This window comes from Salminus brasiliensis, chromosome 3 (genome assembly GCF_030463535.1).
Source record: "Salminus brasiliensis chromosome 3, fSalBra1.hap2, whole genome shotgun sequence".
NCBI classification, from domain to species: domain Eukaryota; kingdom Metazoa; phylum Chordata; class Actinopteri; order Characiformes; family Bryconidae; genus Salminus; species Salminus brasiliensis.
In genome coordinates this window covers 40,515,829-40,543,215 of record NC_132880.1, presented here as the reverse complement: position 1 = coordinate 40,543,215, position 27,387 = coordinate 40,515,829, and the positions used below count along the sequence as shown (strand labels likewise).

The window sequence follows — 27,387 nt, the reverse complement described above, 5'->3', positions numbered from 1 at the left end:
CTAACTTTGTTGAGTTATGATAACTGAATAACTGTCTGTTGCTTATTTGCTGAGTGAGACACATAAGAAGTTACACATCTGAGCCACTTTGACAAGGGACAAATTGTGACGACCTACCAAAAGGTACTCCAAAAAAGGATAACCGGTGAACCAGCAACAGGGTCATAGGTACAGAAGGCTCATTCATTGCATCCAAGGAAGACCCACATCCCAACTTACAGGATCAGCTGCTAACGTCTTGGTTCCAGATACCACAGGACAGCCTCAGATGTCACAGCTGCTTTGACTGCATGAAAGAGGACCCACTAAAGAGTTTTCTACAGTCTCTAGGACCTACACGATAATAGGCCAGCTGATGATAAAGTACCCTAATCTAAGATGAAGTGCTACACACAGACAGCAGCACGCAGTCGAGTTCAGGAGACAGAATGCTTGGTCATGTTGATTTTTTGTAAACAAAATCTGGATTTATTAATTTTTTTTACAATCATACCAGATTAAACATACAGAGCAAATGATCTCTCACATTAGCAATGAACAATTATGTCAATGAACAGCAACAATAAATGAAATATTCGGAACATTAAAAGTACCTTGGTGTAGAGCTATGCATTTAAAAAGATACAAAATTTACAAGTAAAGAACTGAAGATGAACATGGCAACAAAAGAGAACCAAACAGAAACTGCAATAAACAGAAGCTGTGGAGAAATGAAGAAATATAAAGAACCATACAAAAAGAATACGTCTGGGTGAAATGTAGGCTGTGAGAGAAGAATAAAATTATTTTGCCAAGAGCATATATTGTCCATACATGAGTCTGTGCAGGTGCAAATGTGGTTATGTATAAAACTCCTTTTGGATTTGTACTCCAGTTCAGTCCATTTAGAATGATTCAATAATGCCATTAGAAGTAGCCCAAACCATTGCTTAGGTCTACCTTTTTATCGTAAACACATCAGTGTGCTCTAGCTACGTGAATAAGGCTGAGGAGTGCCGTTTCCGCTGCTTCTCCTGCCATGCTGATGTTTACCCTGGCTGCAGCATTTCTTATAAAGCTGGATCCCCCCTCCCCGAGTTGCATGCATAGATACTGATATGGAGCTCATGCACAAAGACTTACATCAGTCATTTCATCTCAATCACATCAGTTTAATCGAGCCAAACTGTTTTTTTGTTGTTGCTTTGAATGGGGCAAACATGTGAGACCATCTAAAACTTTCAACAGGTGCTTCACAGGGAAATTAATGTGACATAGCTGATTCATCGATGGCTCATGCCATTACATGCCTCTGGAATGAGGGATTATTGGGGTCAATATTTGTCAATGTTTGTCTTGGAAAGATTACACTGCAAAGCAAAAAGCTAGTGTCAGCAGGTAGAAATAATACAATGAAAAACACACCTGTACTGTCTTAAAAATAAAGGTTCCTAAAAGATTCCTGGCTTGAATGTGCTGTTCAAGAAAAAACTAACTGGTATGGTGCCTTTATATAATGTGGAGGTGTCTCCTCACTCACAGAGCTCATTTACAAAAATGTTCATTAAAGAAGCACCCATTGAGGGGTTCGTTAATAACTTCATCTATGGCATTACTCTGAAGAACTTTTTTGGAACCTTTATTTTTAGCAGTGTAGGCTTCTCATTAGATTCCAGAAGTGCTGCACCATTTGATCTGGATCATGCAGGATGAAAAAATGGGCTGCAAGGCAGAAAGGTAAGAGGCTAAACGGGCAAGAAGTGGGTATATAAACAGGCTCTATGACTAGATTCACTAAAAAAAGAAAGTTAAGCGTACTGCCTTATGCTATTATTCTTCTTGAAGGCCTCCCAGCCTCCCAACTAACATGCACTTTAATGCTGCGATAAAGGAATATTTATTCTCTATTTCTAATTCTTTAATTTCTTTTTTTTTGTACAGTGGGCTCTTGGGAGAGACAGGGCGCTGTACCCAAATCTGTGCAGAACAGAAAGCTCCGCAACAAGCTATGGAGTTACCACAATGCATGACTGAACCCTGAGTGCCACAGTGGACCAATAATCGGTTCATTCCTCCAATCCTGGGCATGTCCGACGGGGTAGGTTGCAGGGCCATTCAACGAACAGATCAGGAGTTTAGAAAAGAGATGATGCTTTGGTGAAAACTGCCATTTGTCCCTTTGTCCAGCTTGAGGCAATCATGTGGAACTGTCCTGCAGTCTGTCCTATAGACTCAGGGCAGAGTTCAGCAGGACAGCACAAAGGTAAGGGTACACAGCACATTCATACATTTGCAGAAGCTCAGTGATGCCCTGTGGCACAAAGGACATTGCATCAGCTCAGAGTTCAGAAACGAAACAGAGAAGAAGAGTCTAAAATCCAAACTCGGTTCAAATTCATCTGAAAGCCCTGATCTCAAAAATAGAATTCCACTGGAAATCTACTGATTAAAAACCAAACAAAACTGGCATTACAGCATGAAGAAATAAATGCCAGAAATTTCATTTGCACACATTTTTTTATCTACAGTTACTTGCCTTTTATAAAAGAGACTGGAGAGGTGGTAGATAGTGAGACAGTTTGTAGTGGTCAAGTAACAGTGCTCCATCCACTCTCTTTTGGAAGACCTTGCGCTCTACTGGACTGCGTTTCTTATGACACTGATCTCCTTCAGATCACATATTAGTGTCTACCCAAGAATTACAGTGAAACTGGTGACGATGCTGTGAGAATGCCAGTGTTTACCCAAACTCTCAGTGAGTGTGTTCCTAAAAATACAGAGAGACTTGTAATGCTAATCATCCTCAAATCCTCAAAGATAAGGGAAAAATAAAGGAAGTGACACTGAGGCAGAACTAAAAGGATGTGGTCATTAGGAATGGGGTCTACTGTATGCCTGGTTTGGAAATGAGTGGGACAAACATCTAGTGCAGAATTGTGACAACAGTAAAATATACACACACTCTAAAGGGGTCCTTGCGTGATGCTGACTCTGAGCAGAAACATTTTTTTACGGAGAGAGGAGTCAGTGTAGAGGTAGGCGAACCTATGTGAGAAAGTGATGGTGGCTTGAGCATTAAGCTGTAAGACTCAGTCGAAGAGCTTTTGCAGAATGTGAAAGTTCAAGCTCCCGGCTGAGTGTCTTATGGCTCCAGTCACTGTGGGGCTGCTGGACGCTCATGGTCCTCCTGCGCTCTCCTGCTGTCAGTCCATGTTGCCACTGTCTGAATGGGAGATGTTGAGTGTGTTGGCAGAGGGGAAGAGCTCGCGGTGGTCGGTTGGACTGTGGTAGTCGGAGGTGAGGTCAGGCTCCAGCAAAGAGGACAGGGTGAAGTGGGAGGAGCCCTTTTTTAGGCACTGAGAGTAAAAGTTCAACAGCAGGTCCAGCTTGTTCTCAATGGACTGCACCTGAGAGACCAGAGAAAGACATCGTTAAGAGGTGTTTGCTTGTGGATTGATGCAAATAAATGTTCAGGCAGGGTCTACAGCTCTTGTGAAGTTTCCTCAAGAGACATGCATCAGTGAGGACACTCTATAACTCTATAAATGTCATAGAAGGTTGTTCCAAAGAGAAGGACCCTTCATATACAGCCCAGAATTGCTGAGTAATTTGGAGGATGCATCTGATATGTCTTTCAGTCAGTTACCCACAGTTCTCAGTGCACATACAGATGCACACACCTCAAATGGGTGAGAAAAGAAAAAATACAGCGAAAATGTTTTAAAGCAAATCCTCCAGAGCAGAGTTTGTTTAAAAATATTAGGTTTCTGTAATTATAATTCAATTTCATGAAGAAATGAAAAAGTCTCGTGCCGCAATTACAAGAGGCAGGACCTTTCCGGTGAAGTCACCACAGAGCCTGATTAGACTGTTCCATTTGTGTAACCTATAGGCTACTAATAAGGAGTCTTTATAGGACAGTCCCATCAAGACTGCTGCTACTAGTTGCACTACTAGACTGTGTACTGAGAATTGAATGCCCCACTTGGACATGCCTTACCTGCTTTTCCACCTTAACTACACGTCCCATCATGCTCAGCTCATCCATGGGATCCAGTTCTGGTGGAGTCTTTTCGCCTTTTTCTGTCCTCACCTTCTTATCAGACGGAACAGCACCGCGACCAACAATCTGATCTACCCTTTTTAGGAAAAAGAGTGAGTCGGTTAGCTGGATTCTTTTGCATCTTTGTAGAATGGCAGTGCTGTGAAGTTCGGTAATATAGAAACAAACAAACATAAAAACGTTGATCCGTAGTAAATCTCATTAAATCAAACCTTGTCTGCAGGCTTTTGATTCTGCCCAGCATGTCCAGGTGTCCAGCTGAATACTGCTCAATCACATCCTTCACATCATATGGTCGAAGTGTTTCTTTAAACTTCCGCTTGGCTACCAGGAATTTGAGGATTCTGCACAGAAACAAAGGCACATACACACACACATAGCTTGTCAAGTCACAAAGAAGTGCTGCCAATAGAATAGGACTCTCTGGAGCAGATGATCATAAACAAGCCTAACGCCAGACATGGGCTAGAGGGTATAAAACCCCACAGCATTAAGCTGTGGAAGTGTGTGTGGAATGATGGTTGGTGAGTTGGGGTGGTGACCACAAATTCTCCAAAATCTAGTAGAAAACCTTTCCCTGGACAGTAGAGACAGTTACTCTAAAAGCAGGGTAAACACTTTTTTAAATTCAATTCCCTTGCTTTTGGAAGAAATAGAAAATGAGCAGGTGTCCTAATACTTTTGTCCATATACACATATACCAATTCATTAAAACAGACTAGTGTCTTTAAAATGTTCTCAAAATAGTTTTAATAATAGTGAGGATGTCATTTTGTAGGGTTCCACAGATGCTATAAAGGACATCTTTTCTGATGTCCTAACAACATTACAGGAATGTCCCCATGCGGTTACAATAAACATTTAAAATAAAAAAATGATCCTTACCTAGACATTTTGTCTAGTTTTATGATATTTTCACTCTCTTTAACAGAAATATTATTTATATATTAAACATAACATACAGTGAGTCCAAGAAGTATTTGATCCCTTGCTGATTTTCTTCGTTGGCCCACTAATAAAGACATGATCATTCTATACTTTTAATGGTAGATGTATTCTTACATGGAGAGACAGAATATTAAAAAGAAAATCCAGAAAATAAATCTAAGGAATATATATTAATTGATTTGTATTTCATGGAGTGAAATAAGTATTTGATCCCTTAGTATTCATTAGCAGTTCTGGCTTTTACAGACCAGTTAGACACTCCCAATCAACTTGTTACCTGACCTGAAGCCACCTGTTCTCACTAATCACTTGTGTGAAAAACACCTGTCCACAGAATCAGACAGATCACACAGATTTCAAGTCTCCAACATGGGTAAAACCAAAGAGCTGTCACAGGACCTCAGAGTCAGAATTGTTGACCTTCACAAAGCTGGAATGGGCTACAAAAAGATTAGTAAGGTGTTGGATGTGAAAGTAACAACTATTGGTGCAATTATCAGAAAGTTTAAAGAGTATAACATGACAATCAACAGACCTCGGCCCGGTGCTCCAAAGAAGATTTCGCCTCGTGGGGTGGCAATGATGCTGAGAACAGACAGAAATCGTCCTGCAACCACTCGGCAGGAGTTAGCAAATGACCTGAAGGCAGCTGGGACCACAGTTTGCAAGGAAACAATTGGCAACACTTTGCGCAACAATGGATTCACATCCTGCAGTGCCCGAAAGGTACCCCTGCTGAAGAGAGCACATGTGGAGGCGCGCCTCAAGTATGCCAATGATCATTTGAAAGATGAACCAAGTTATTGGGAGAAGGTTTTGTGGTCAGACGAGACCAAAATTGAACTTTTTGGCCTCAACTCCACCCGCCATGTGTGGAGGAAGAAAAATGCTGCCTATGACCCCAAGAACACTGTGCCCACCGTCAAGCATGGAGGTGGAAGCATAATGTTTTGGGGGTGTTTCTCTGCCAAGGGTACAGGGCTACTTCACCGCATCACTGGGAAGATGGATGGAGCCATGTACCGCACAATCCTGAGGGACAACCTCCTCCCCTCTGCCAGGGATCTGAAAATGGGCCGTGGTTGGGTCTTCCAACATGATAACGACCCTAAACATACAGCAAAGGCAACAAAGGATTGGCTCAAGAAAAATCACATTAAGGTCATGGAGTGGCCCAGCCAGTCGCCAGACCTCAATCCGATCGAAAATCTATGGAGGGAGCTGAAGGTCAGAGTTGCCAAGCGACAGCCCACCAACCTTCATGATTTAGAGAGGATCTGCAAAGAAGAGTGGGCCAAAATTCCCCCTGGTGTGTGTGCTAAACTTGTGGTTAACTACAACAAACGTCTCACCGCTGTGCTTGCAAACAAAGGCTTTGCCACTAAGTATTGAGTGTGTTTGGCAAGAGGGATCAAATACTTATTTTCCTCATTGAAATACAAATTAATTAAAATATATTCTTTAAAATTATATTCTGGATTTTTGTCTTGATATTCTGTCTCTCCATGTTAGAATATATCTACCATTAAAAGTGCAGAAGGATAGTGTCTTTATTAGTGGGCAAACAAAGAAAATCAGCAAGGGATCAAATACTTCTTGGACTCACTGTACATTTAGAATTAATTTCAGAACATTTCCCGATATAGCCACTTATTTTCCTCTCAGTGTTGTAACTGAATCGTCGTTTTTTTTTAAACATAAGAGGCACTGGAACAATGGACACGCAAGACGCTCCAAATTGTTTATAAATGTTTTTCACACATAATATTATTTAAAGGACCAAAATAGGAAGTCCAACTGCAAGCTAGTGTACAATGGGTACTTAAAGTGCTTCTCCGGCAGTATCAGTGTGTCAGGAGCCACCTCAAACCTGCTGAAATTACATACTGTATACTTGATAGCTTCTGTTCTCAGTGAGGAAGTCAGAAGGCAGAGTGAAAGGGAGGGCATGCAATAACTACCCAAATGTACAATAATAATCAGACAGATAGGAGCTTAAAGTGAATGAAAGTTAAGTTTGGGAGAGTGTCCACAGTAAAAAAACCCCTCCTCCTTTATCATGTGCCTTTTAAATCCTCCTTTACCTTCAGCTTCTCGTGATGAAATGTCACACCCTCATCATCACCCTGCTTTCTCCTTTTCTTCCACACTTGCTCTCAGTGGCTGTGTGGCAGTGGACCTGGCTTTCGATGCCTAGCAGAAACCACCCAGAATGCAGTTCCTGTTCCCTGCCTCTAACGTTGGGAGTGGTCTGCACTCAGAAAATATGAATCTACTTTTCTTCTAATGGAAATAGCACAACAGCAGTGAATTGGAACCACACTTGCTTAGTTAAATGTAGTTATGGAACATTTTTGATGGATTTGTAAATTTATCAGAAATACCGTATTTACAGTACTTTAGATACTTAGAGAGTACTGTAATTTTCATCATAAGCCCTCCTGGGTTTAATTTCACTCCCCTCTGTTGTTCAGTGCCTGGACTAAAAAGTGAAGAACAGTTAAATTGTGAAAGTGTACTCAGTTTTACTGCAGTTTAACAGACTGGTATTAATGTCCGGACACTTCCTTCTACTAATGTCTTTTCCCTTAGATACACAATTTGTCCAAATGTTTGTGGACACCCCTTCTAATGAATGCATTCAGCTACTTTAAGTTGCCCTCTTTGCTGACAGATGTTCAAATGCACACCCAGAGCTTGTGTAGTCCATTAAAAGAAGTATTGCCAATAGAATAGGACTATCTGGAGCAGACACATATACACCTATTGGCACCATGCCCAAATCCTCACAGCAATGCTCCAAAATGAAGTAAAAAGCCTTCTCTGGGCAGCCGAGACAGTTACTCCTACAAAAGCAGGACACTCTGAATAAGCAGGTGTCCCAAAACTGTTATTATTTCACTGCTTGTAGTTTTACTCCCATTTGGACTTCAGTCAGTGTCAAGTACCATTTCAATTACTTAACATAGTCAGAGATGTGGCCAGTAACCCCAATGCTTTGCGCTTTCTTCACCCGAGCTGCTTTTGTCTTGGCATAGCTAAAAGAGATGAAACAGTCAGATCAGTCCCTTCCAACAACTTCAGCTCTGATTCTCCTTATTGCTCTCTATTACTCCACAAAGCTGACTCAACAAAAACACAAAACTCACTAAATGTTAGCATCTGCAAACAGGTGCACTGCCGTCCTCTGCCATGATAAATTACTTCAGAAATTAGTGAGGGCCGAGAATGTTAGCAGAGGCTTTTTTTTTTACAAGAACATAATATCTCCTGACAGCAGGCATTCTGCCTCTGTTAAAGAGATCAGGCTTTATCAGAGAGAGAGAGAGAGCGGTCTCACAACTCAGCTGCATAACCAACACTAGCCAGAAGGGGGAGAGACTGAACCTGGATAAGAAGCAGCCTTGGCTAACGCAGGTGAAATAAATCTATGGGCTGAGATGTGTTTAAAAAAAGAACCATTGTTTTGCAGGAATAGCTTGCGTGTGCGAGTGGTGAGTGCCGAGCTGTACTTCTTCTCAGTGCCGTTTCTGCTGGCGGGATGCAAGAGGAACTCTACAGCTGGTGCCTCAGCACACGTCAAGCCCCCCCAGAACCCAAGTTTCTTGATGACTCTTGAGTTTAGGTTTTTTTTTGCAAGCTGCATTCCTCCACCCCCCAGGTTTTAATTTTGCGAGTAGCTGCACATTTTGCTGGGGTGGGTCTCAGGTGCGGATAAAAGGAATTGTAAGGAGAAAGAAGGAGAGAGGGGAAAAGCAAAAAGAAATCCCATTTATTTCCACTCTCCAAGGGTTTCCATAAAATGCTGACTTTCTGTGTCAATGGCAATGCACTGTAAGGTTGTATCGTTATACTCTCAGCCTTTAGACCACCCCACCCCCAAGCAACCTTTCAGTTGGTGCCCCTAATAATAGCTGCAAGAACACTGGTGCTTGGATGCTCCTGTATCTAACGAGAAGTGTGAACCAGGGTACGTTTATATGGCAGATCATCCAAAATCCACAAAAAGTCCCTGATAATAGTCTTTCACAAATAGGTTTAAGGTAAAAACTAGTATGTTTTCTTCTGAGGGTTCAGTAACTAAACATTAGAAGTGCACTGTGTGGTTCGGTTTATTATTTTAGGGACCATTATTGCAGGTTTTCTCGCCTGCAAAAAGCCCAGCTCGCATATCCAGCAGAGGAATGCTGATGAACTGTAATACTGTCCTTAAAGTGAAACCTCAGCATTGTGTAAAGTTAAATTTGCCTGCTTCCAAAGGACATCAATCTTATGGGAGCCTTACGTAAAGCGTGAAATCCTGTTGTGTCACCGGCAACAATGCACCTGTGAGTATCGCACACCTGGAGCCTCGTAGTCTGTGTGTGCTCGGATGCTGTGACTAAGTTAACAGTAGCCCACTAAATCGGTCAGGCTAAAAGGCTCAGATTTAAGATGTGGTAATTCCAGGCAGTGAATGGAACTATGTGGCATTTATTAGGTCAGATTAGAGTCAGATGTGAATGAGCTCTATTCTGAACATTGTGTATTTTTCTGCTGGTCTATTACCTACTGAGTGTAATATTCACACAAATAGGGTACAGCTGGCTGTATGTGGCCTCAAATTATGAGCTTCTTTGAAATTTGTTAATCTCACAAGACTAATCGCAGCAATATAACGCTGTTTAATGGTAGTTTTATGTATAGGTTGTTTCTTCCCTGTTTTTTTTTGTTGTTGTTTTTTTAGTTTTATGTGTGACAGACAATAACATGGGATTTCTTGTTACAAAGCTAATAGTCACTGATGGAAAAGGCAAAAAGATTACTTTAAAAACTGTATTTTCCTTGGCATAGTTGATTAACGGGAGTTCAGTACATGGAACTAGCATACCATGAACCTCAAGAAGTCTCAATGAAGTCCCATGAAGTCTCAAATCTAGGCTCATTTAAAATAAAAAAGAAAATTACATAAATTCAGCCCACTTGTGAAATCCTTAGGCAAAGCTCATGAAATGGTAAAATGAGGCAGTTGATATTGGAGAAAAGCTCATCGCCTCCAGACCATGCTAGTTATGTGCCAGTGCCAGTGTCCACAAAAGGGGTGCTCAATCTCGACTTGTCAAGAAGCAAAAGCGAGGCAGGGGGAAATTGGGATCTGCACTAAGCTAAACACTATTGCTATTGCCCTTAACCATCTCTTCTCTCCAACATTCATTCCCTTGAAAACAAACTGAACCTCAGCTGAACCAAACACATCAGGAGGGAAAGCACTGGCCTATTTTTTTACAGACTGGGGAAAGCCAAACCTAGAGAAGTGAGTTTGAGTACGGCTAAAAGCTAATCTGCCTACAATCTCTTCAGCTTGCTAACAGCACATAGCACAGAGAGGACACAACTAGAGAACAGCAATTCTGGAGGTAAGACTCTGGAATAATTCTATTATAATATAATTGGCTATAATATGCAGTTTCTGCAACCTTTCACTGGTGCCTTAAACCAAATTAAAGCCAAATTAAAGAATAAAAAATAGAATATCAGCAAGTTTTATTTTGAGATAGACTTTTTTGTCCCAACCAAAATCATACTTACTATTTACAAATCAAATGACAATTTAAAACTTTGGCAACTTCAAAAGGTGAAGGGAATACATAGTAAAAATCTACAATCCCAAACATTCAGTCAATTCAACAGTTAAAAGGACTGAGGCTGTAGGTTTATTTGTACACGGGTTTACTATTACAGTTTTTTCATAGTTTGTCTAAAAAAAATAGAATCACAATGAAGATATTGAAAAATAATCACAGTAAGGATCTTGCACAAATCTGTTTAGATGCAGACTGATTTGTTGCAAACTTTTCTGATCTTTTCTGCATGTTTTACTGTGGTTATTCATGCTTTAGTAAGGGGAGCATTTACACCTCTAAGCCTCAGCTTCCTCTTTACACAGACATGCCCCAATGTACTGCACAAGCCACATGAAAGTAACTATGCCATGCTATTTCAATTGATTAGTAGATGAATGGACAAACCTTATCGGTGGCTATGAGGACGGCAAGTTATCAGCTAGAACATGTCAGCATTGTGCATCTTTTATTACTTTCTGCTTGTTTAAGCAAAAAATCAGCACTCATAGCTGAAGGTTGCCATGCCCTATATGTGTGTCGTCGTTCTTTATTGTCATCATAATAGTGATATTAATAGTGGTTGAAGTTTGCTTCTGAAAAGGTCAAGGCTGAGGGAGCATATTCTGTGGTGAGGGTCCTCTTGGCGATAAACAGCTCTTTCAAATCCAATTGTAAGTCTAAGTGACGTAGATAAAATGTTCATTTCTTTCCCTGCGGCCGAGGGAATTAACCTCAAAGACTGTAACAATGCCTGTTAGAATCAGAGGCCTGTGTTTACAAAAGTTATTTGATTGGATTCAGGATTTGATTCAATTTCATGCCTGAAATTGGCAAACAACATAACATAATTTCAAAATTGAATATATTCACAGATTCTCCATTTTACTGTATTTTATTCCCCCCCTGAGCTCCACTTTTGACATTTGTGTGGGTTTATACAGCAAAATCAGTCAGAATTCAACATTTGACTATTAACATTACAACAATTTTATTCGTTTCTTAGTGATTTTAGTCCTGTCTGAATGTGCCATGTCAGGTTATATTAATCCCGTGCAAATCGGCATGTGTGTAAATATTCCATCATAATATTCTGTCTTAAGTATGAAGGTGCTCAAGTAGGCATTTAGTTTCATTGTAAATGGAAAATCCACATGACTCTGTGACAAACCTTGGGTATTGTATGGCGTACAACATTCAAATCCAGAAGACGAGCTAAGCTGCGTCGCTTCTGTGTAGCGTAGCCTACAGTCTACATATACATTATTAACATGTAGCTGCTAATTTTCAAACTAAAATTTCATTATTACAATAAATGGGTAAGATAAGATATTATCATGTCGAGATTTCTTATCCCATGCAAACTGGTCATAAATTTTACAGATGTCCTGTAGTACAATTACATTACTCCAACTCCCCATGTAACACCAATCTTGTCCGATTAGGGCTACAGACTAATTGTCTTCTGTTCTGATTGGCTGTCCTGTATTGTGTCTCTTCTAAAAAGCAGTCTGTGCTGAAACACTCCATGTAACTTCAGCGTGAGTGGGCAGGGCTGAGCTGCTGTGCTGAATGAATATATGAACACACAGGTCAGTGTCAATTTATGAAAAGCATTGTTCTGAAACTTTAACAGTGTTTTCACATTTTCTTTGAAAAAACTGAGGAAAATGGAAAATTCAGCTTTTCATGATGGGGGTCCTATAAGCTAACCTACAAGAAAGACTGCACAGAGGAATGTCCAGACTCACCTTACTGCTCGAATCAGGGTCTTCACTGCTGGTATAACATCTTCCATAGCAACATCACAGTAAGACTTATCTTCTGTGTTTTCTTCACCAACTCCCTCTACTACAAGACAAACAACAATCATGAGGCAGACTTGCACACTGTAAATGAACATTACAGTCATGGCTTAGATCTGAAAACCAGACCTGGGCCTCTTCTACCCAGTAATATGAATGTAGCCTATATCATACCATCCGCGGCAGGCCGTGGTTTGAGGCGCAGCGAAGTGCGGAATCGGGTTCGGTCGTTGAAGCTCCAGCTTTTCTGCACCTTCCCTGGGCTGGTGGCTTCTGGGATGTTTTCAGTGCTAGGCGAGCGACGCACACTCCCTGGGGGCACAGGAGAAGATGCCTTGCCCCGGACTGCCTGAGTGGAGCGGGAATTGTTCATCCTAATACGGTCCCGAAACGGAATCTTCCCACTGCCAGGGCATTTAGAACATTTAGCAGGAGTTACCAGTGTTCACATTGTCACCCCATAAAATCACATATATTACACTAGAATCTACTCAGAATACAGAGGGAAAGCTTCCACACCCCACAATAGCCCCACTTTTACTGCGTAATACGTATTACTTTTTTGAATAACTGGAATGCCTTTAAAAAAATAACTGGGCAAATTTGATCACATTTTTAAAGTTTTTGTGATATATTATAGAAATATGTATTATTATCATTATAATTATTATAATTATTATTTATAATTTATAAATATCCCATTTTAAATGTTTATTATTTGTCTGTGTTGAAAGACAAATAACTCAGACAGAGTCTGTTGTTCATGTATCAGCCTCTCTTTTAATAAATTGGCTCATTTGTTCTTCTGAATGAACACAAATGGGCTTAAATACTTTCAGTTCTTTATTATTTATTTATTTTTTGAGTTTTTAACCCAAGTATTAGATTTTGAACAGGGACAAATCTTTTATTTAAATATTTATCTCTAAAAACTAATAAACTGCTGAACAACATATGTTTAGTCAGATTTAAGTCTGCGCTATATACTGGCTGATTCGTCCAATACATACAAATAAATCTTCTTTAGAGCCCATGGGGAAAATATGTCTGTTTAGGTACAAGTATATAGAAACAAAGACAGACACAGCTAAACATGTATGTGTTAAAGCATGGTTAGCAGTTATGTAAAGTGACAGATAAAGGAACAGAGAAAAAACATTTTATACAGCTATTCTGAGTGTCATCATTTAAAGCCTAGTTTGTCTGAGCAACAGAACTGATTTGACAGAGAAGCTTCAAAACTTAGCATAACACACCCTCCACCATGTATATCATTTAGTGAATGTGCACAAAACATTCACAACGGGCTACAATGGGCAACAGTAAATACACCACTGTAACATCTCGCAGTGGTGTGCACTTTGTGGTTGGTCAGTCATTATTATAGAGTATTTAAACTGCTGAAGAAGCATTAGCAAGTTTATAAGCAGATTTAGCAGTTTCGTTTTGAGAGCTGAAACGCTCTGGTAGGTTCAGAATTACAGAGGAGACAAAGTGAATTAACCCATATCATGCTACAGGAACAGGCACTTTCAGAAACATCGCAACACTGTTCAAGCAAAAGCATGCACTTCAAAGATGGCTGAAGCATACACTGAGAACATCAACGTTAGCAAATCTCAAAAGCCGAGGTAAGCTGGTCAAGCCGAAAAGCCGTAACCACAGTAAGGATTACATAATACACTGGACAAAAGTATTGGGACACCTGTTCATTCTTTTCAACTGAAATTGTCCTGCTTCTCTTGGAGTAACTGTCTCTACTGATTTCAGAGCATTACTGTGAGGATTTGGCTACATTCAGCAACAAGAGCATTAATGAGGTCAGAATGTTGGAGGATCATCACCCCACCTCATTCTAAACTCCCCAACTCATCCCAAAAGTACTGGATGGAGCACCATCAATACAGAGAACACAGTCCCACTGCTCCACAGCTCAGTGCTAGGGGGATGTACCCCTCTAGCCCACACCTGGCTTTAGGCTTGGTGCCAAAAGTTTATGTCTGTCTGCTCCGGAGAGTCCTATTTTACTGGCAATATGTCTCCACAGTGACTAGACAAGCTGTGTGTGTGAATGCAACCTAAAGTAGCCAAATGCATTCATTAGTAGGGGTGTCCACATATAATGTATGATAACAGGGCCTCCTGTAAGGGACTGTCTCCAAAAAGACAGCCTAGTTTATTTATCTGACCCATCAAAACTGTCAATCATAAACATGACTCCACATAATTGGCTCTGCAATAAACTATACACAGCATGCAAGTGTTATTCTAACTACCCAAACCTCACATGCAACTGAGCTTACACCCATTTAGTCATGATGGCCCAGTGCAGGACTTGCTTGAGCTGAACATGCGAGTCATATGTCTGCCCCAAAGGCGTTCACGCTCCAAACATGAAAATATCTAGATACACACATATATACACACAAGCATGCATAACTTGCTTTGTAATTACTCCAGGAGTTCAGCACATTTCTACATCTTCATAACGTTCAAACATGCTAGAGAAACACTGAGAGCTAAGCTCAGGACTTCAAAGACGTACAGTTGGTAATGCTGATATTTCGTATCCAAATAAACCATGAAGAACAGCCATTAAAGTAGTAAACCATGAACAATGGTAATATAATTACATCTGAACTCATGGTTTATATCGACCTTTCGAGCACAGGCAAACCTCAAGCAGAACTGTACTCCTCATCTCTGGTCTGGTTCTCACGCGATACAGGCCACATTCAGAGATTACTGAACCAGAGCCACCTTTGTTCTTCTTTGTCAGGAATGTGTCAGGAATGTGCAAAATCTTAAAGCAGTGCCTTTTAACGGAGCTGTGAATTGTGCTCTTTAGCCGTGACCCAAAACAGAGCGTCGAGTCACAAGAACTCAGGCTACCGAATGTTGCTAATCTAATGTTCTAACACTATTTATAAAAGGCTCTTCTAATCAACGTCAAATGTCAAACCTCCTATTACTGAGTGAACCATGGTTACTTATGACCTGTATTATTTCAGGTTGCTGCTGTTAGAAGGCCTCACATCTCTGAGATGGTCACTTTGCAAAAGGTTCTTATTATTAAAAGGAGAAAAATGTCTTTTCCTTTTTATATGTTATTGTAATCAGATATTTCTTAATGAATTGTTGCCATTCATTTTGACGAATTAGTCAATTGACAAATTAGTTCACATGCTGGTGAGGCTAGCTGGTCTTTTCAAATAGGGCAATTGAGGTTATGATATGACCGCGACAATACTTCTGTAAAAGAGCATGCTATTATCATTGGTGGTCACTGAGCCAAGCAGCTGCTCTGGTCCAGTAAGGCTCTAAAACAGTCAGGCAGAGGAGGGGGAGTCGTGCCCATTGTGCAGCAGGCACTGTGACATGGATACCTCTGCTTGCAGCCAGCATGAATCCGGAAGAAACCCCGCTTTTTAGATATGAGCTGACTGAGGAAACACACAAGGCAGAGGTGGAAAGCGTGAGGGCTGTGAGGGGAAGTGGGCTGTGGCAGGACACAACAGTTACACTTGCTTTCTTTAAGTGGCGGTCATCAGCTAATTCTGAAGATTAAACTGTGGTTTGTAAACTTGCTTTTACTGGTAAAGCAGCATCAAAACATGGATGTATTTTAGTGTCGTTACTCTTTCAAGATATTCCCCGTCAGTCCACAAAAACCCATCCAAACTTATATAACCGAACATGACACTCCAACTGTTTAACTACAGTGCAGCTAGAAAGTGTGTGATTCTTCTGTATTTGTGCATAAAGTTGACCAGGAATGTAATCAGATCTTCGTCTTCTCTTAAAAACTAGGTAAAGAAAACCCTGTTAACCACTGCAACGGCCAGTGGTCTGCTGGTGGGCTAAAAGTTTTATTACACAATAGCCCCACCAATTTGTACAGTCCCTGTAATTTCTATGTAACACACCTCAGTGTGTAATAAGCCTTGGAGTGTTAAAGAGTTTAACAAATTCTATTAAAAATTGTCTGTATATAAATACTAGAGCAACATTAACTTTTTCGGTCAGAAGAAAATGTATTTGACCCTCCAAGACTATGTTTATAGGGGGAATTGAAGTCCCTATAAATTTTCAAAAAGATCATGGCAGTCAGGGCTTAAGCCTTCACTGTCACTGTCTGGTGTGATTCCTGAGGACCTGAGAAAAAGAATGATCGAAGCTCATCAGCGTGGAAAAGGTTACAACACCCCTCTAAAGTTTCTGACCAGTGTTAGTTTACTGTGCAGACAATTTAAAGAGAAAATGAGAAAAGCACCACTACTGCTCTCCAAAGGAGTGGTCATCCACCAAAAAACTTCAAGGGTGTGGCAAATAATATTACAGGGAGTCACATCTAAGAACCTACAGGCTACAGGCAAAATCAATCATATAATATCAATAATTCACCAACAAGGTTCATCATCAGGCAAACACTGAACATGAACAGTGTACATGGCTGTACAGGATAAGAAGGAGGAAGCCACTACTCTCCAAACAGACAGCATGCATTAGTCAGAAGTCTAAAGGAAGAAAGTTCTGTGGACAGATTAATCTAAAATAGAGTTTTCTGGTTTAAATGTTTTTAAAGTGTTGTATTGGGTGAAAGCCAAGCAGCCAGCAGTCTGAAAAGATGTGGTGGCTGACTTCATGTGACATGTGACTGGCTGCATTATGTGATAGCTGCAGTCCTAGCTACTGGGTGAGAGTTGAAAAACTAAAATTGACTAAAATTGAGGTAAAAAATGTTGTTGCATCATTTGGTTTGTTGGGTTCTCTTGATCTAGTTTTAGGACCTGAGATAAGGATCTATTCACATTTCAGTTTATGCATTAACACAGAAAATCGAAGGGACTCACTTCCTACCAAGACTGAATATAACATTTTGTTCACTTTGTAGGTGTCATTTTCTAGAGGACTCTATCCCTTACTTTTAACCCATTACTTTCACTTACTTTCACACAGCTTGTCACACTAAGCATAGATATTAGCTGATACGCACTTAAAAAGCAAGAGTAACTTTGTCACAGGAGGAGGACTGGGTAAAATCAGAATGAACCATGGGTAAGCCTCCTGAACATTTCACAACCACCATGAGCACAATCAAAAAAACTGTCCGAGGATCAGTTGTTAGCATTAGTGTGAAGGGTTGAAAGAGTAGGGTAAGGTTAAAGGACACTTAATACAGTTATTAAGGCAAAAACAGAAGAAAAGGTTTCATTTGCAAACAGGGAGAGCATGCAGATACTGCACATCATGTGTGAAATCAGGCTCCTTTCCAATGAAAAGATACAAACACACATACTGAAGCCAGTAGGCCGCATAAAAAAACACAATCACACTGTATCCATTACAGTCAGTTGAATTTAACCATAAAGAAAGACAGCACCATTCAAGATACCATTGCATTTAGCACATTTAGCAGAGATCTGTTCAGAATGAACAGCAAAGCACAGCCAGCGAGCTTTATCCATTAAAGGAATTCAATTCTTCTCAAAAGCCTACCACAAACCTTGGGACTCCAGAACTCCCGAAACTGTAGATGGGTAGAAAGATGGAAGAGAAATGAGGAAGAGGAGAGGAGATGGAGAGGATGAATGAAAGGAATGTGAGGAATGTATGGGCTTCTGAGACTAGTTTTCATTTTGAGAATTTCTGACCTTTTTAAACACGCTGGAATAGAAATAAGTTGGTTTTCCAGGGACCATCAGTGGCATAACCGTTCATATCATATTTTACCAGAGCAACATTTATGCCATTTATTTTTGTTGTTGTTGTTGTTGTTGTTGTTTTCTAGAAGAAAATGTTATTATTCACTAAATTCACTAAATAACAAGGCTGTGTTTAGAAAACAAGATCATAGCGTTTAATTAATGTTAGTACCAGCTGTCAAGAGCACACAAGAGTAAGCACCCGGGCGCACAAATATACCTCACTTTACCTTGGATTTACATTAGTTTGCATAGCAGTTTGCTATATTGTCCCTGTCTAAATTCCGTAGTAAATTGCACACTATTCAGTGACCGCTACACTCCATTTCTTTTAGAAGACAATAACAGCACAATGTATGTATGAACGAAGAGACATTAGCTGTGTCCCAATTCAGGGGCTGCATCCTTAAGTGGCTGCATTCGAATACTGACTGTGTCACAACGGTGCAACTAGGCACAAACAGGAAATTCGCCATCAAGAAAACTGTCTCATTTCAGTTCAGCCTTTGCAGTCTACGCAGCCTTCAAAGTCTACGCCTCTGTAGACCATGTCCTTTGAAGGATGCAACCACTGAATAGGGACAAAACTATAAAGTGAATACTGGAACTGGACAGTAGCGTACCTGTCCCCCGACAGGTAGAGGGAGCTATAGGGCCGAAGGCCCGACAGCAGGGTTTGATAGTTGTGAAGAACCTTCTTGGGGTTACGCTGCCGTTGGAGGTGACTGAACAGTAGCGTCAACTCTCTTACCCACGAGCAAAAAACAAAACAAAATATGACAAAGGAAAAAGAAAATCATAAAATAAGAGCAAACTTATTAACAAAAGCCACATGTAAAAAGACAGAGATATGGATTCAGAAAAATACTTGGATATCAAATTCAATATTTAGACTTATTCATTATTATAATATGATTATTCATATTATTATTCATACTTTAAATAAATTACATATATTCTGTCTTTTTAAACAAACAATAGTCAAATGAAGAAATAAAAAAGCATGTGAACACAAGGAAGTAACAGCATTGAAAGAAATTTCAAAAACAAGTTTTGCAGAATGAAAAGAATTAAAGAGATATGAAAACAAAACCAGCTAATAGTTTGGTGAAGAACATTAACGAGAGTCAATTAGACATATTAACTCTGAAATAATTGTTTAATCTCAAAGAACAAGAAGAATTGTTCACAAACACAAAACCAAATGTTGATTAAAATAAAAAAGTAAGGAATGATCATAATGACATCTTCATTTTCAGTAGATGTGGGTCAAAGAAGTGACATTTTAATGCCTTTGCCTGTAAATGGGCTGAAATATTGCTGAGGCATTTTTACAACTATTTTATATATTGTGAGTAGCATAAAAAGTGTCCATTACAAAATCTGAAATTCAGCACCTGATGCAATAGTTTCAGAGTGCTATAACAGACTGTTTCAGCATCCCTATGCAGGCTAGTAGACATGGGTTCTCCCGGGCAGATTTTAATGTAACTACAGTTTTAATAACAATGTTATGTTTTAACTTTAATTCTCAGTAATTTATATTTAAAACAATGTTATTTTAAATAATTAAATGATTAATACCTGTTATTAATGCCTAAACTTTACTGATTTAAAAAAAAGATAAAAAAGATTTTAAAAAAGATCTGTCAGGACATTTCTGAAGCAGCTTTTACAGGGCTAGTACATGGGATGGTTCAGTCTGCACAGCACACAGGCAGGTAGCTCAGGACATAGGTGGACAGAACATATTTACCTGAAGGATGGAAGCATACTGTCATAGAAGTACCAGGTAGCTGTGAGATATGAATGCTGAGCATCTGTAGAGTAGAGGCGCCATGCAGCCTGATGAACACACACAGACACACACATTTGCAAATGTTACGGTCACTAATTCAAAGAATCTCATCACAATGACCATCATAATGTCCATAAAGTCAACAAACACTTCTGTCACTCCTTCAAAAAGTACTATTAAAAGACATGTTCTACATAGATCAGCCATGACATAAACACTACTGACAGGTGATGTGGAGAAACACTGATCATCTTCAGGCAGGAGAACAGTTAGTTATTGAGGGTGATGAAGAAATAAGCAAGCATAAGAATCTGAGCCACTTTCACAAGATCCTGTCAAGATTGTGAGGGTAGGATAACTGAGTCAGTCTAACCAAAACATCAGCTGGGTTTGGTGTCAATATTCAACTGTATTCTGTAACTCACGTTATTGTTTAACATGAATAAATCCCTCTGTGACCTTAACCCAACATAAAGATTAACCTACTGGTTTGCAGTGTTATGTTGGAGAGTATAATGCTATGCTAACTCTTAGTAATGTTCATTGGGCAGTCATGTTCAATGCTCAGTGCTCGTGCTCACTGCTCCTGCTCAGTGCCCCCGCTCACTGCTCCCGCTCACTGCTCCCACTCACTGCCACTGGTCACTGCTCGTGCTCACTGCTCCTGCTCAGTGCTCCTGCTCAGTGCTCCCGCTCACTGCTCCCGCTCAGTTTATTATTATTATTATTGTTATTACCACCATTAACTATCATCTGTACTTTGTATTATACTGTAACTATCAGCAAATCTGAACACAAGAACAGTCTTACGTAGTGGTACATTGACCTGAAAACATATTCATAGTTTAGACCAGAGGAGGATAGGTCCCCACTTGTAAGTCTTGGTTCTCCCGAAAGTTGCTTCTTCCAGCTCTGAGGGAGAATTTCCTTGGCTTGCTCAGTTTATCTTTAGACTTATATATATATATATATATATATATATATATATATATATATATATATTTTTTTTTTTTTTTTTTTTTTTTTTTTTTTATTATTATTTGTTTTTTTTTATGCATAGAGTTTGGTATCCATCTTTGGACAAAGCTTCTGAAATCAGGATATACGAGAGAAAACTACAGTACTACAGTAGCTAAAGCTGTAAATATTGTTTGTTAACTTGGTTAATGGAATATAGCTACATTTAGCTAATGCCTAAGGTTCATCACTGGCTACATGTCATATTCAAATAATAGTATATTATTATACTAATTATTCTACTATACCTAACAATATCACAGTTACAAAAACAGTTAAAACATATACAGTTATCAATTATCCCCTCTCTCACAGTGATGGTCTTATTCTTTCTCTTCTACTCTGCATAATAAGCTGTGAGTAGGCCATGATTAAATTACCCAGAATGCAATGTGTGCTTGAAAATCAGGATAAATTACAGTGTAATGCTGAAATGAAAAAAGAATCTGTCCTAATTATACAGATGACTATCCTAAAAAAGATTTTCACTGTGTGAGGTGCAGTGGGTACAGTAGGCAGGTGTGTTGCGGATCAGGTCATCACCTGTATGAGGTTGGCTGCAGGCGTTCTCCTCTTCTCAAAGTGCTTCTGTCTGTGCTGTTCCTGGACTTTCAGAGCAAACCCTGAACCTAAGATCCCCTTGAAGAACAAAACACATAAGTTAGAAGGTCCAGATTCTGTGTGAATGGTCCATCGATGGATTAACAGATGCACTTACTGCAGGCAGGGCAAAAAACGACACCCCCAGCAGGGCAAAGCCAGCTGCTAAAAGTCGGCCAAGCCAGGTGTGTGGAGTCTTGTCACCGTAACCGATTGTGGTGAGGGTTATCTGGAAACAGATACTGTGTTTAAGAGGACAGGGGCACTAACGAGAGTTTTCCACAATATTTATCCTAATTTCTTTAAAGGTACTATTGTACAACCGTTTACCCAACTGGAGAACAAGAATTAGAGAAACAACTCAATAACAGCTCAGCTCTGGGCCTGACTGTACTTACAGTTCCCCACCAGAGGGAGTCTGCATAGGTCGAGAACTCTGTGTTGATGTCTTTTTCAGCCAAATAGACCAAAAACGAGGCAAAAATCAATACCAGGAAGCCAATGTACCAGGCCGTGATGAGCTCCTGAAACAGAGAGGTAGATGGAGCAAGAGAAAATCTTTGTCACAGTTTACACTTTTCTTTACAACTGTAAAAGAAAAAGTCCAAGAAACAACACCTGTTGTTTCTACATTTATAAGGCCACAATATCATATCTATAACACTGGTGCTACAGATACTAGTAGTTCAATAATGCAAAGGAGAGGACTTTAGAAACATACAGAAGGGCATCTTTGAACACATTTCATTATTCACAAATGAAGTGGTTTTACAGGACTTTCATGTGCAGTTATGTGAAAGAAATAGGAAACCTCATAAAAACCTTTATCTTTTTTAATATATTTAAACACCTGGACATTTGACAACTAAAGAGGCGTCTTTTTTCATTACTTGTAATTAAGTGTAATTAATACAAATGCAAACTTCCTGTGAAGAATAGGTTAGAACACCAAATGTATACATCAGCAGTGGTGGTAAGAGCTACCTGTAGATCCTGTAATTTTCGAGGTCTGAACTGGCTAGAATGGCCTGATCTGGCCATTTTTTCAGTTGTTCCCCACTTGATTTAGCAGTTAGTGGAACAGCTTATTTCTAAAATCTCCTCCCAGACTCAACTGCACCTACAACCTTCTTTCTGAAGGCAGAGAGAGAGAGTTCTTTGAATCTGGCCACTCACTTCAACAATCAAGAGCAAACCAAACTAAATGTCTGAGGTTTAAACTCCTCCACAACCCCTTTCTAACCATGCTCTATCATCTGCAGTTGATGTGGATCACCTGGTTCTAATGTTAGGAATTTCACATAGTAATACATACTAACTTCCTCTTTACAAGAAATCTGAATATCTATGAATCACATTAAATTACTTTTTAGAAATTATTTTTAAGTCTTCAGTTGTATTATCTCCATCTCTCAAAATAATAAAATGATCATAAAATACATTTTTCACAAGACTGCGTATGTTTCAGAATAGATACAATTTTAATATGGACCCTAAAAAAAGTCATAGGGTAGTCTACCAGTTTAGCTCTGCAGCGAAAGAGAGACTTGTCAATCCTACCTAAATCCCCAAACCCAGAGCACTTGTTATAGACATATTATACATTACACGTTCTATGACCGCTCCATTTCCTTTCAGTTTGAATTTGCTTCTCTTACTGTTTGACAAAACGGCACAGCCATGTGAGAGCAAGCAGTTTCCACAAAAAGAAACTGGAATGGGGTTAAGGCACTGTACTGTACTGTTTGCGTGTAAGTGTGTGTGTGTATATGAGTGTGTGTGGTCACCTTGCTGTGAGCGTACACTACAGAGCCCAGCAGCTTCCAGGTGCCTCCGCGGCGGTCCATGCGCACCATGCGCAAGATCTGCAGGAATCTCATGCTGCGCAGAGCAGAGGTGGCAAAGATATTCCCCTGCGTGCCGGCCGCTATCACAGCCACCGACGCCACAAACACTATAAAGTCTAGAGACAGACAGAGACAGTAGATACAGAGAGAGACAGTAAGCAGGCAATGTCTTGACTGATTTCCCCCAGACTAAAGAAATACTGAAGTGTTTTTAATCAGATCTCTGTCTCTGGAGATGAATCTGAGTAGTGGTATTACACACTGATTCAAAACTCTCCAAAATCCATCATACATTGTGTGTCTACACAATTTACTTCCAATTACTTTCAGTCTGAATGAGCTATTGCTTGGGTAAATGGCATGGCCATATAAGAGCAGGCAGGGCTTTAAGAAATAAACAGAAATGGTTGTAATGTAAGTGTACTGTTATTGTATGGTTAATATGGTTGTCATTTTAAATTTGTAATTTTAAACTGTCCAGTGGCTTCTATTAAAAGTGACATTACTAGAATACATACATATACACACATAATTTGTCACATACATACATACATAATACATAATACATAATAATACATAATAATGCTCTAAATCACTTGGAATATAATCATTTTTACATGAACATCCATTTAAAGTTAAGAACATTTTCCCTTTTCCTATAAAACATTTCTATTCACAATTGTGGAGATACATGTTTTTCACTGGACAGCAATGATATACTGTATATATTCTTAACTTTTAATGTAAAAAGGTTCTTTTCCAAGTCCTTTCAGAGCATTTCTATTGGTCCATTCAACATATCAAACAATATAACAAATTGTCAGTAGTGAATAACAGATGCATGCTTTACCTATAACACAGAAGGGTTTCCTGGCGAAGCGCAGTCGACCTTGCCATCCTCTGTAGCGACAGCAGCAGCCAGCAGCCCAAACCCTCACAAAGTATTCTAGCCCAAACACTACGATCATCACAAACTCCTGCAGGACACACAGCACACAGACACCTGTCAGAGTTCTGTGCTCAGTTGCTTTCTCCTTCTCTCACAAAAGTTAGAATGAGTGATTTGAACACAAATAGCGTGACCTGGACTTTCACAACTAGCCATGTGACACAGTAGTAACTATGCTTTCTACAAAACTGAGCTACCTCAGGTGTCACAGCAATCAGAGAAAGCATTCAACTTCACAGGAAGGCTTTAATATAACAGGGAAATTAGTCTGTTAATCTGTTTACTGAGGGAATACTACATCATGGCAGAGCACTTACAGATGAAAATGGGCAGAAAAAGTGAAAGTATTTTTGGCTAATCGGCCTAAATGTGGATTTCATGAGGAGTTCATAATGACAGTTCTAATTTCAGCTGTTAATTTTAGCTGTTTACTGGCTTTTTTCAACATTTCTCCCAACTTTTAACATCACATGCCAACTGGCTTGGATTAAATGTAGATATTTTGACCCAGTTTATACCTGGTAAATTTATGTGACTAGTATCTGGATTGTATCCTGATTTTAGCCACATGTGTTTACACTTGGTAGTCAATTGCAATTTGTCAGTTATTGCTGGAGTTTCTGTTGTACTAGGAGGTTTACTCTGCTATAACGTGGCTCAAATGCGTCTCAGGCCACCTCCTGAAGTGGTTTGAGTGATCAGATTTGTATCTGTCATTTTTATGTGGCCTGGCCTTGTCCAGATGTAATCCTGTTAGAATGCCGTGACCAGGTATAAATGGGGTATTAGGTGTTAATTGGTAGTGGCTGACAATGTCTCATTGCATTTCAGACATCAATATATTTGTAGACAAAAAGAAACACTAAATCGTCTAGCTCTAGTCTTCTAGCGTGTAGTCACAGTTTTCAATGCAGTTGATTCCTACGGCTGTACTCTGGAGCCTTGTATCGACTAATTCTAATGGAATTCCTGAGTCCTCCACATAACATGATCTGAAAAAAGAAGGAAAATGTCAGGCAACATATTTCTCTGCCATTAGAGAGAAAGAGAGAGAGAGAGAGAGAGAGTCCTCCATTACGTCCCTCAAAAGCACTTCATACTGAATGGGTGATTATAGGATTGCCGTTAAGATTAGTGGCTCGAGACGGCTACTTCTTGCACACTCAACAACACCTGAATCCTGTGCTGTGCTTACACTGCCATTTTGCTCCGCAAAGAGCCCGCTGGAAAACAAGATGCACACTTACACACATACTTAATGCGGCCACAAGGAGACATGAGACTGTACAGGCCAGCTTGCAACCTGCCAATCATGCCAATCAGTGTGAGAAATAAGCTCAACCTGAGACGCTTCTCTAGGTAATCATAACAAACATGACAAATGAAGACTAAATGTGATTTGAGTCTAAAGCCAAAAACAACATCACAGGAAAAACAACAACAACAATGTATATACACTATTTGTCCAATTGTTTGTGGAGACTCCTTCTAATGAACGCATTCAGCTACTTTCAGTTGCACCCATTGCTGACACAGATGTGCAAATGGACACACACACAGCTTGTCTAGCCCCTGAAATACTGTCAACAGAATAGGACTTTCTGGAGCAGATAAACCATATCCATTCAAGGCTTTTAGAAAACAATCTTATCCAGAGAAACTTGAGAGAAAAGTGATTCCCTGTTTACTCACAAAATATCCTTTAAAGGCTAGAATCCAAAAGATATCTCTAAGCTTAGATACTACTAAATACAAGAGTATGGACACCAGAATACTCGACACGACACTTCTCCCAAGTACTCTTGGAGGAGACAGGCCTTCAGTCTGCGTTTTAAGACAGTGAGTGACTCTTGGTGCTGATCGGCTTTTGACCATTTCCATCAAGTACGGAGAGGCTGGTCCATTCTTGGCTTTGTAGTCCAGCACCAGGGTTTTAAATCTGTTGCGCGGAGCCTATTAAACATAAGCATATTGGTACCATGTCTAATGCCAGGTATGGGCTAGAGGGGTATAAAGCCCCCCAACACTGAGCTGTGGAGCAGTGGAACTGGTGCTCCAGTCAATACTTTTGGGATGAATTGGGGAGTCAAAGATGAGGTGGGGTGGTAATAAATCAACATCCAGATCTCACTAACACTCTTGTTGCTGAATGCAATCAAATCCTTACAGCAATGCTCCAAAATCTGGCAGAAAGTCTTCTCTGGACAGCAAAGGCAATTACTCCAACAAAATTGTTCATTCATTGTTGGAAGAAATGATGTATGAGCAGGTGTTCAAATACTTTTGTATGTAGTGTATATATATCCAAGATTATTATCCAAATTGTTCCAAATTCTGCTGTTCTTCTCCTTTTGAAAAAAACGATTTGGGTGTACTTTTGTGTGTACTGTGCCAACAACAATCTGTTGAACTCTTAGTAAAAACAATGGACTGCAAAAAGTGCTGCAAACACGGCACATTTGATCCATACTGCTGGCAAATGAAAAAATGGTCCCTATTCATCACTTTCTTAAGGCACACCTCCAAAAATGACACACAAAGTTGTATACACTGCTATTGGATACAGTATCCATAGAAAAGCACTGTCAGGTGCTTCAAGCAATATTCATTTGTATGTTAGCATTTGGAAACAATAGAGACAATGCAAATAGGATCTGCACAAAGACTCTGCTTGACAGGGGCCTGTAAACTAGAGCTTTCCTTCAACCTTTTGGCTCTTCAGTTTGCAAAGAAAGGACTGAAAGTCTTCTTAAGGTAAGACTACAGGCTACAGACAACACTATGTCTCTGTGACAGTTTGGTGTTTAAAGAACAGCATGTTTAGGGCTTAGCATTTGCAACAATACAGTAAGAAGGGGAATCAAAGATGGAACCTGAATGTGCATCAGCTACGTGTGGTGGAAAAAGACAGCTGACTGTCTATAGAGAGAGAGAGAGTGTGTGTGTGTGTGTTTGTAATATAATGCATAAAGTTTACTACTTTAGTTTTGCACTGGAGCCATAAGGTAAATGTAATGGTATCTGGATGCTTGATTATATCGTTCCTGACAATGTATGACATACTATTATCTATAAA

The 27,387-nt window shown here is 39.8% G+C and overlaps 1 protein-coding gene across 2 annotated transcripts in view; it reads right to left on the bottom strand.

Moving 5' to 3' along the window:
• Nucleotides 1-496: 496 nt before the first annotated feature.
• LOC140552140 (potassium voltage-gated channel subfamily KQT member 4) overlaps nt 497-27,387 on the bottom strand; it is a 72,974-nt gene continuing 46,083 nt past the window's right edge. Inside the window, exons 3-14 of one of the 2 annotated variants that reach the window (XM_072676157.1) lie at nt 24,213-24,339; nt 23,303-23,478; nt 21,914-22,039; nt 21,634-21,744; nt 21,459-21,554; nt 19,857-19,945; nt 18,724-18,846; nt 12,570-12,799; nt 12,342-12,441; nt 4,255-4,386; nt 3,980-4,118; nt 497-3,386 (exon numbers count right to left, since the gene is read on the bottom strand). In XM_072676157.1, coding sequence (XP_072532258.1) covers nt 3,183-3,386; nt 3,980-4,118; nt 4,255-4,386; nt 12,342-12,441; nt 12,570-12,799; nt 18,724-18,846; nt 19,857-19,945; nt 21,459-21,554; nt 21,634-21,744; nt 21,914-22,039; nt 23,303-23,478; nt 24,213-24,339 — 1,653 coding nt within the window. In that variant the 3' untranslated portion in view covers nt 497-3,182. Of the gene's footprint in view, nt 3,387-3,979; nt 4,119-4,254; nt 4,387-10,904; nt 12,159-12,341; nt 12,442-12,569; nt 12,800-18,723; nt 18,847-19,856; nt 19,946-21,458; nt 21,555-21,633; nt 21,745-21,913; nt 22,040-23,302; nt 23,479-24,212; nt 24,340-27,387 lie in introns of those variants that run through there. The other variant, XM_072676158.1, reaches the window with a different exon arrangement.